The sequence below is a fragment of the Neophocaena asiaeorientalis genome, unplaced genomic scaffold, assembly GCF_003031525.2.
Source record: "Neophocaena asiaeorientalis asiaeorientalis breed wild unplaced genomic scaffold, Neophocaena_asiaeorientalis_V1.1 scaffold280, whole genome shotgun sequence".
NCBI lineage: Eukaryota > Metazoa > Chordata > Mammalia > Artiodactyla > Phocoenidae > Neophocaena > Neophocaena asiaeorientalis.
The window spans coordinates 4,280,235-4,290,871 of record NW_020185321.1 but is presented as its reverse complement, the minus strand read 5'-3'; the positions used below and the strand labels follow the sequence as shown (position 1 = coordinate 4,290,871).

Genomic DNA, 10,637 nt, shown 5'->3' with positions numbered 1-10,637 from the left:
GGCAAAGGCCAGAGCATCCTCCAGGAGAGCAGCTGTGGACACACCTGGGGCTCCCTTCAGCCCAGACTAGGCTGTATCTCAGAACTCAGATGAAATTCTTAATATTTAATGTGCATGGATACGAGTAAACAGGGCATGGATGACAAAAAACGAAATGCTTACATTATCTGGGCATGGCTCTGGGATCAGAAAGGAGCAGACATTAGAGACAGATCTCTGAGAAAGATGGGAACGGTCCCAGGCTGAGCGCACATTCAGTGAAGTGAGTGGGTGGGCTTAAGATGAAGGCTCATACGGACCAGTTCAGGCTTTCATCAGGTAAACTGTTTTTGCCACCAGATAAGGAACAGTCTGAGGGCAGCTGTGCCCACCTGATCCACAAAGCATGGCTCATTCAGAGCAGCTGGGAGGGTCCAGAGTCCAGGGCAGTGGCAAAGCATCCACCCCCCCTCACACCCCAACACACACAGGGTTGGGAGTCAGGCCGGGTCTGAGGGCCGTACCTTGGAGGCGATGATGAACAGGGAGGACTCAGGCTTCAGGGCGGCCAGTGTTTTGGCAATGTGGGTCCCATCGATGTTGGAGACAAACCAGACCCGGGGACCTTCTGAAGAGTATGGCTTGAGGGCTTCAGTCACCATGAGGGGTCCCTGTGGGGAGACGCAGCATCAGAAATCCCACGAGAGGTGAGAACAGCCAGGTCCCATCTCTGGAGAAACCAAGGCCCTGGATGGAACCCCTCCTCCCTCATCCCAAGGCAGCCCCCTCCTTACCAGGTCAGAGCCGCCGATGCCGATGTTGATGACATCCGTGATGGACTTGCCTGAGTACCCCTTCCATTCACCACTCCGGACACGCTGGCACAGAGCAGGGAGATGTAATCAGCCCAGACCCCTGAGTATAAACTGCTGCTCAAATGCGTCATTACTGCTGTATCCTTACACCTCAGTCCCGACTTCCAGGCCCTATCAGAGGCCTACTGAGACACAGTGTCACATCCTTGCCACACTCAGCCCCAACTAGACCCTTTTTCTCATATTAGTAAACGGGGTGACATCCCCACCTCACAGCAACATTGTCAGAATCTGCAAAACAAGAGCGAACTTCCAGCAGAACCTAACGTGACAGAGGCCAAGAGATGTGGAGTGTCAACTACTGTGACTGGTCCGTGCCAGGGACAGAAATGACATACATGCAGCCAAGCTCCACATGGACCCCAGGGATTCTTGCCTCCCAGTATTCACATCCCTACAGGGTCCCCCACGCCGTACAGGGCTCACTATGCACCCATTAGGACACTGCAAAGATGATGGAGTGTGACTTCAGAAGCTGGGTCAGGAAAGACCATGCAGCTTCTGCCTTGCTCTCTTGGATAGCTCCACTCTTGGGGAAGCCATCTGCTATGTTATGAGAAGACTCAGTTGTATGAAGAAGCCAGTGTGGTGAGGAACAGAGGCCTTCTTCCAAGAGCCAATGCCAACTCACCATCCATGAATAGGAACTGCCTTGGAAGAGAATCCTCGAGAACCCAGCAAACCTTCAGATAACTACAGCCCTGGCCGACATCTTGAGTACAACCTCAAGAGAGACCCCCAAACCAAGACCAACCAGTCAAGCCTCAATTTCTGATCCACAGAAACCATGTGAGATGGTAAATGTTTACTGCTATTTTAAGCCAAGTTTGGGTGGAATTTGTTATATAATGATAAATAACTAATGCAGACTTTGGTGCCACAAGTAGAGTACTACCATAATAAAAATCTAAAAATATGGGTAGGGACTTCCCTGGTCCAATGCGTAAGACTCCGTGCTCCCAGTGCAGGGGGCCCGGATTCAATCCCTGGTTGGTGAACTAGATCCCACATGCATGCTGCAACTAAGAGTCCGCATGTCACAACTAAGAAGTCCACATGCCACAACTAAGATCCCGCAAGCCGCAACTAAAAAGATCCCATGTGCCGCAACTAAGATCCGGCAGAGCCAAAATAAATAAATAAATATTTTTTTAAAATAAAAAAATAAAAATATAGGTAAAAGCTGAAAGAGCCTTGAGGAGAGTTAGTGAAAGCCTAAAAAACATTGGAAGAGACTGTTAGCAGAGGTTTAATGGTCCTCGAGGGGGCTGCTGGTATAGATTTCAAGAAGTGGGACAAAAACACTACTGAAAATGGTAGGAAAAAGAATCCTTGTTATGTAGTGAAAGAAAATTTAATAACACTGTTGCCTGCATTAATGGGGAAAGTAAAAGATGTATCTATTATGATCTGGATGATCTAGCTATAGAGATTTTCAGGCTGTGTTATAGGGACTACCTGGCTTCTTATTGCTTACAATAAAATACAAGAGGAGAGAAATAAGCTTAATGAAGAACTTTTAAACAAAAAGAAGCCAGGAATCGTTGGATTTGAAAATTCCCAGCCTCTCCAGAAGATAACTGATGCTGAAATTAGGAGATGGATCCTTGGCAAAGTTCAAATCCAAGGCACTGTAAGAAAAGCTTCAAGAGGTAAAGCAGAGAATATAGCTGTAAAATCCTTTGTTAAGACCTCAGAAAGAACTAAGGTGCTAACACAGAGAATATTTTGGCTGAAGGTAAGGTTTCCAAAAAGCTTAAAAGTACTATCTCTGTGGTCTTAGAAGCAATTGTAGGAAAGGACTTACCTTGAAAATATTTGTGGGTATAGCTTTTGTCTAATGGAGTGAACCCCCCACCCCCAGTAAGCTTCACAGGAGACCCACAAAGTTTTTAAGATAACTGAATTGTCAGAAACACTACCAGCTTGGATTGAAAGTGACAGAGATATTACAAAAGGAAAAGAGATCTCTGGGACTTCCCTGGTGGTCCAGTGGTTAAGATTTGCACTTCCAATGCAGGAGGGTGCAGGTTTGAGCCCTGGTCTGGGAACTAAGATTCCACATGACATGCAGCATGGCCAGAAAAATAATAATAATAAAAATAAAAAAGGAAAAGAGATCTTTAATATTTTTTATGTTTTAGGCCGTGGCGTGTATATGTGTGATCTTAGTTCCCCAACCAGGGATCGAACCTGCCTGCGCACTCCTGCGTTGGAAGTGCAGAGTCTTAACCGCTGAACCGCCAGGGAAGTCCCAGAAAAGAGATCTTTAAAAACCTACATTTCTACAGGCAGTAAGCAGGCTGAAAACACTAGGCAATTACAAACACAGACTACCTTTCACGTAAAAAGGATGACTAAGGGCAAAGCCAAAAGCCTTGAGGAACAATCCCCAGGCCTTGAGTCCTAACCAAGCAATTGCCAACACGTGTCCTGCTCAATTTCAGAACTGCTTTGGACCAATGTTTCCTGTGTGCCTTCCACTTTCCTTCCTTTTTGAAAAGGAATTATCCTATGCCTATCTCACCATTGTATGTTGGGTGTGTAGGGGATAAATAACTTGTCTACTTAATTCACATATCTTCAGATCAAAAGGAACTGTATTTAAGCTGTATTAAAGAAAATACAGATATATCTGTATCTAATTTAGATTATGAGGTTCTTCACTTCTAGCTGATATGGTAATGGCATATGGCCTTAAGAGGAAGAGAACAGGGTATTTTGCATGTGGAAGGAACATGATGAATCACTGGGAGCCAGTAGGCAGACTATGATAACCAAATTCTAAGATGGTTCCCAGCTATCCTGACCTCCTGGCACTGCATTCATGTTCTTGTGTAGTCCCTTCCCACTTTGATCAGAATTGACCTGTACAACCAACAGGCTATTACAGAAATGAAAGAGTAACTTCTGATGCTACTTCAAGGTATTAAGAGATGTTGAGGCACTCTGCCTTCCTCTCTCTTGGATCAGTCACTCTGGGAAAAATCAGAGTGCACGCCCTTGTCATGAGGGCATTCAACCTGTAGAGAGGTCCACAGGTAAGGAACTAAAGCCTCCCAAATGTCAGCACTAATTGGTAGTGAGCCATCTTGAGTGCAGATCCTCCATCCCCCATCAAGCCTTCAGATGAATGTAACCTTGGGCCAACATCTTGACTACAACCTTATGAGACCTGAGCCAGAACCAGTCAACAGAAACGCTGACTGCTGTTTCCAGCTGCTCAATTCTGGAGTTATTTGTTACGCACCGATAGGAAACTAGTATACGTGGCTTTCCCCAAACCAGTAAGACCCAGCAACTTTATTTCTTTTAGATAATAATCACCTGCCATGAGCAATTTTCCATCAATACAGAAAGAAAGTAAGTTGCTCAGCTTTTCAACAATCAATCTCACCATGAGTTTTGTTATAATAAAGCATCCTAGAGGGGAAACTTTGTGTATCTTTACTATTACTACATATACCCTTTATTTAACCAGATAGGGAGTCTTACAAAACACACCCGTTCTGCAACTTCCTTTTTCAACTTCACAGTATGTCCTGAACAGCATAGCAGGTCAATGCAACTGTAGCTCCCTAATTCCTAATGGCGCCCAGGACTACGGTTTATGAACATACACTGACTTTACTGGTCAATCCTCTGATAAATGAGGTGAGGCTGTTTTCGGTTTTTGCCGTGACAATCAAGGTCATGGTGACATCCTCACCCAATCTTGGCGAACTCCTGAGAGCACAGCCATGGGGAGTGTTCCTTACCATGGAATTGCTGCTATTCAGCAGCTATTCTGAACTATAAATAGCCCATCAGTCTGAGTCAGGTATCCAGCAGCCAGCTATAAGGGAGGGCTTTCCTGGAAACAGCTTCCCAGACGACCAGTGCCACACACTCTCCACATGGCATGCCCGAGCACACAAGGGCTGACCAAACAGAGCACCATGCTTCCGAGACACATCAGTTCTGCCACTCACAGCAGATGTCTGGAAATGCCCAACCCTACATCCCACCCAAAGCCCATCACAAACACCAACCACTCTTAAGGGACATTCTGGAATCCAGATTCTCATCAGGATCCCAAGCCTTCCTCACCCTGCAAAGTCCCATTCACTTGCCTGCCTAGCCTCTAGGATGGATGCCCAGATCACCTCCTGCCGTTTCGGGTCTGAAGATGACCAGCCACACGTGGGGGACACTGCTCTCAGGGACCAGCTGACTAGAGCCTAGATTATCACTCTCAGAGTACGCGTACAGACATGCGTAACCCACACGTACAGACATGCACACGGCCACACAAACCGTCCAGCCCACAGACATCACCCTTGTACTCCAGGCTCGAGGACATCCACCAACTCTTGCAGAATCACCGTGCGGTAGACACTGAGGCAATGGCAGGTGATGTGGGGACATCTCTAGCTGGTCTCTGAGGCAACCCCTACACCCCCACACAGGAGAAGGAAGCACAGTTGTGTGCATTAATGCTGACACAGGGACAAGCTGCATGTGTGTGTACGTGTGTGCCCGTGTTTCAAAGAAGAGACGACAGACATGCTAGCACATGCATAGGAAACTTTTGGAAGATTTACAGTAAACATTATAAAAGCTGCCTCTGGAGAGTTGGCTGGGGTGTGGTCAAGAAAATTTTCCATTTTAAATCTCATCTAGTTCTAGACTAGGCAATAAGGGCACATGACTAAAGAGGTTAGAAAAAGCAAGTCTCTCCCCGACTATCCCATCCCTCAGGGGCCTCACTTTTCTTTTCAGAACTCTGTCCTGGCCAGATTGTCACCGTGAGCCCACAGGCGTTAGAGCTCAGGAAGGAGGCTGCTCTACTGCTGCCAGTGGTGGGTTCCCTGAGAACAGGGTCAGGGAAATTCCTGCCTTAGCAGAGGCTCCATGGCTAGCTGTCACAGAGACCACCGCCACCTCAGGCTGCATTGAGGGCTGGGGTCCTCTCCAAGGAGCGTGGAAGGGTGGCCCATCAGGATCCCCAGATTCCCAAATACAAGCACACACACACACGGCCAAGGGGAAGTCCAGCCCAGCAGCTGCTTACGTGGCAGAAAGACTTTATCTTCTCCAGGACCCTGTTGACCTCTGGCATCACATCCTTGCCATCCACCAAAATGGGTGTGTTTGACCGGTTCCGAAGGGCCACATGCAGCACTGCCCGATCCTGGGGACGAGAGTCAGCGCGTGAAGGCCTCCACCCCAGGGCAGCCACACTCCCAGCTGGGCACGATGCAGTGTGGCCCCAAGAGTCAGCTCAGCCCTTTATCCACTGGACACGCAGGCCCTAAGGTCTGCTAGTACCATGGCCTCATACTCAAAACCCACTGTGTGCTCATGCAAATAGGGGCCACTCCAGGTCCTAGAGGGAAGGCAAGGCGTGTGCCGCTCCCTTACGTGCTGCAGACAGTCGCAAGGGGAGGGAGACCGGAACAGGCCTGGGACAGGCCCCAATGACCCACAGATGTTCAGGGCGTGAAAAGTCAAGGAAAGCTGAACAGCATGAGAAAAGGTACACTGGTGACAACACAGGTCAGAGACAAGCAATGACTGGCTACAGAGGACCAGGCTCATGAAGCCCAGTCTCATCTTTCTGGTGAAAGTACACGGTGTTTGTTGGCACCTTTTGAAAAGTGTCCCTGGCCCTTTGGAAGTGGAGCAAATCAGGCAACTCAAGCTTCCCTCACCAAGCATCCCATCACACCCACTACTGGAAACCAAACCGGACCCTAAGTCTGTGATAGGTTCCAGGCGGCTGGCCTTATCAAGTGAGAGCAACAGTCCCATCAAGCTAGAGGCAGCAGATGAGTCCTTGAAAGAAACAGGTCTGAGACTCCAGGGGGACAGGAAGGGATGATCTCAGGACTCCAACGCAGGGAGAGGCTCACTAAGGTGGAGGGCTTCATGCCACACTGCCTTCACCCCGCCCAACCTCACTCCTGTGCCACATTCTGTAGACAAATGCACCACTCCAGGAAGCCCTCCTTGATTGCCGTCTCTCAGCCTAGCCCAGCAGTGAAAGACAGGGGTGTTTGAATAGTGGCTCTGCCACTTACAGAATGACACTGGATAAGTGACTTGACCTCTGAGTTACAGGTTCCTCATGTGTAAAACAAGGATAACATCATGAGGATGACACTCTGAGTGCTCAGTGATTCTTATGCCTACAGGGTTCCACGGCAATGCAGGCACAGGGTGGCCAAGGCCTGGCCTTGCCACAGCTTCCTGTTGACTCCTCCCACCGAGGAGGTTGATTTTGACACGAGTCTTCTTTTCACTGACAAAACCTGTAGCAAGGATCAGAGTTAACTTCTCTGAGCATGCCTTGAGAAGCCCTCTCCCTGCAGCCTTGAGAGATGCTGTCCCCAGGCAGACACCGGGAGCCATTCCATGCTCACCAGACCTAGACTGCAGTCTTGGGGAAGACACACCCCAAGGCTGTGCAACTTGCTTGAGGAAATAGGCCTTCAGGCCCCTGGTTAAGCAAAAGCATTGCCTAAGAGGAGGGGTACGGACACAGGGTGATGCTGCTAACAGTCAGACGAACCCCAAAGGGAAGGAAGAGGCTGTGGAGGGTATACGGAGTCTGTCTGCTCACCTCGGTGAAGTTGATCTTCTCACCATTGAACATCCGTTCCCGAGCAGCCTCCACACCCCTGGACTTGGCCTGAGAAGAGAATACACTGAGGCCTGGTCCCACCCACGCTGGCCACCAGGAGTCCAAGGCCCCAAGCACAAGGCTTGGTGCAGCCCCCGGTGGGGCTGACAAATGGCTGCAGACTGGTGCCCTCCCCCACTGCCTGGGAAGGGTCTGCTCAGACATCAGGCACTGAGTCCCCTGGGATGCCGGCCAGAACCTGAGCCAGGGGCAGGGGCACAGGGGCAACTACTGAGATCTACTAAGAGGGGGAAGTAAAGATGCTCAAGGACCTGAGGACGCCGGTAGCCCAGCTCGTCCACAACACCATGGGTCACGGGTCAAGCCTCCCCGTGCAGAACATTACCAGGTCTACCAGCATCTGCATCACGGCCTCCGTCACAAGGTTCTTGGAGTAATCCAACAGAATACGCCCGTGGCTGGTGCTGAGGTTCAAGCTGCAGAAAGATGGCAGAAGCGGCTGACCACACCCCAGCCTGATCCCCGATCAGAGATGCTTCCAAAAAAAAATCCTCCCTGTGCCAAATCCAAACAAGCCTCAGCTGGCCAGCACAGTGGTGTCGTCTGTCACCTGTCCGCCCCCCCAAGCCGACCTGCAGCAGCAGCACAGGGCAAGATGCAGACCCCTGGTGAGGAGCCTTTCCTCTGCTAAAACTGAGCTGGGGGATGAGAAGACAGAGCTGGGTGCGCTGCCCCTGCCTAGGCCAGAGTGACAATTCCCCCCCAGAGCTTCCACTCTGCGACTCAACTTACTCAGGGAAGGACCCAAATGACAAGGGCTGACCATCAGGGACTTCCAGTCTGGAGCCACAGACCTCCCCTCCCGAACCCCTGTGCCAGTGACCATTCCCGACCCCCAAGATTTTCTCCTTTCCTGGTCGTTCATGGGTCTCCGGACCTAGCCTCCTGGGCAGGAATCACGGCCCCACCTCTCCACCCCTCCCATCGCGGCTCCCCGCAAATCCCCCGGGCCGGTCCCACCCTGACCGCACCCTGCAGAAGGTCCCGAGCACACTCTCGGCCAGGACCGAGTGCAAGGGGGCAGCCCTTCTGAGCCTGCTGCGTCGGCGAGGGCCCTTGCTCACAACCGCGGAGGGATGACCTGCTTCAAGCGGCAGGGGCTGGTGGAGGTGGAGGGGGAGGGGAGAGAAATGTCCCCGTGGAGGGGAAGCGGCAGAGAGGCCCAATCCATGACGAAGCTGCCGGGGCGCCGAGACCTCCGGCGAGCACCCGGAAACCTGCTTCAAGGAGGCGTCAAGGACGAAGCACGGCCTGGGCCTGCGTCCAGATCCGTAGCCAGGGGCCCCCGGGGACCGCCGCCCAGCCCTCCCGGCCCAGGCCCTGCACAGCCGGACCCCGCGCGCCGCCTCCGGGTCCGGCACGTCCGCGCCCCGCCCCTGGCCCCGCGCACGCACCTGAAGTGGTTAAAGCGGTCCTTGTCTCCTTCGAAAAGGCGGCGCAAGTTGAGGTCAGAGCCGTGCTCGTGGTACCATGCCTGCAGCTTCTTGAACTGCGGGTTCTGGGTGAGCGCGGCCATGGCGAGAGCGGCAGAACACACGGACTGGGACAAGCACAGAGGAGGAAGCTGGGCGGGTGGCGCGCGGCAGGCGGAGGACCGGCGAGCGCAGCGAGCTTTAAGGCGCAGGCCCCCGGTTCCGCTCCGCCCCGTCCCCGCCCCCGCCCTCCCCATCCTCTCTGAGGCCCGCGCCCGAGAGGCAACCTGGTCCGCAGCCGAGGCTCGGGGGCCTCAGCTCTTCTCGCCCTGCCACCAGCGGCCTCTTGGGCTGCTGCTCTGCCGACCTCTGCCTGGAAGTGACTGAGGAACAGAGGCAGAGCCCCGGCCTGCTTCATTAGTTCTTTCATTCACCCACTTAACCCAACTCCTTCCAACACTTCAGTGTTACAGGTGCTGCGGCTATGTAGGTGACAAGTGAAATATATGGCATATCAAATGCTGGTAGGTGCTAGTGAGATAAGGAACGCTGGAAAGGGTGCTGGGAATAGGGGTTGCAATTCTGAATAGAATGGTCAAGGCAAAACTCACTCAGGTGACATTTGAGCAAAAGCCTGAAGAAGGTGAGGAAGCAAGCCAGTTGGCTATCTGGGGGAGAAGTGTTCAGGCAAAGGGAAGAGCAACTGCAAAACTCCCGAGGAGAGCATGCTTAGATGTTTCGGCAACAGCAAGAGGCAAGTGTGGCCGGAGGGGAGTGAATGAGGGGAGAGTGATAGAAGATGAGGTCACAGAGGGAAGGAAGGCAGTAAGTCATCGTGAGGGCTTTGGTTTTTATTCCGAGAGAGATGGGAAGCCATTGAAAGGCTTAAGCAAAGGAGGGACATCATCGGACGTGTTTTACAAAGGATCAGACCAACAGTTCAGTAGGCATGAAAGTGAGGACAACAGACAGGACGCTACAGCAGTAATGCAGGCCAGGAGTGAAGGTGTCAAGGTAGGAGGAGTGGGCTGTGGTGATCTAGATATATTGAGTGAAGAGTTAAGAGAAAGAAAAATAACAGTCAATGATGACATCCAGTTTTTTACCCGAGTTCCTGGAAAAATGGAATTGCCATTGTATCTCGGAGAAATACACGTTGTAGGGGGAAGATCATGATCTTGTTTTTTGACATGTTAAGCTTTCCAAGCCTATTAGACATCTAAGTGGAAGTGTTAAGTTCGGTGTTCGCGTCTGGAGTATGAAGAGAGACGGTTCAAGCAAGAGGAAAAACTTGGGAGTCATGAGTGAATAGGTAGCACTTGAAGTCATGAGCCTAGATGAGAGTTTGGGTAAGACAGAGTAAATATAGTCAGAGAGAAGAGGTCCAAGAACTGGGCACTCAAATTGAGCTTCTCCATCGCCCAGTTCCCCCAGAAATGCCAGCCGTCCAGGAGTGTGCCCTGTCCTGCTGCAGACCCAGGCCTAGGTCTTCCTCTGGCCCACCTCCCAGTTCCATGCAGCCGCTGCCACCTCTGGCCTCTGCAAATGGCTTTTCTGTCTCAGCCCAGAATTATTTGAGACGAAGGAAAAAAGAGAGCGGCCAAAGACGGAAGAAATGAATGGTCACAGGACTTTGCAGGGAACAGCCCTGTCCACAAAGCCCTTATTTAGCCAGAGTTTTGGGTC

At 51.3% G+C, this 10,637-nt stretch overlaps 1 protein-coding gene across 1 annotated transcript in view; it reads right to left on the bottom strand.

Moving 5' to 3' along the window:
- Window positions 1-9,143, bottom strand: part of GPI (glucose-6-phosphate isomerase) — a 25,327-nt gene extending 16,184 nt beyond the window's left edge. Inside the window, exons 1-6 of the mRNA XM_024733744.1 lie at window positions 8,934-9,143; window positions 7,865-7,955; window positions 7,459-7,527; window positions 5,908-6,027; window positions 774-857; window positions 504-650 (exon numbers count right to left, since the gene is read on the bottom strand). Of these exons, the coding sequence (XP_024589512.1) occupies window positions 504-650; window positions 774-857; window positions 5,908-6,027; window positions 7,459-7,527; window positions 7,865-7,955; window positions 8,934-9,055 (633 nt within the window). The 5' untranslated portion in view covers window positions 9,056-9,143. The remainder of the gene's footprint in view (window positions 1-503; window positions 651-773; window positions 858-5,907; window positions 6,028-7,458; window positions 7,528-7,864; window positions 7,956-8,933) is intronic.
- Window positions 9,144-10,637: the final 1,494 nt, after the last annotated feature.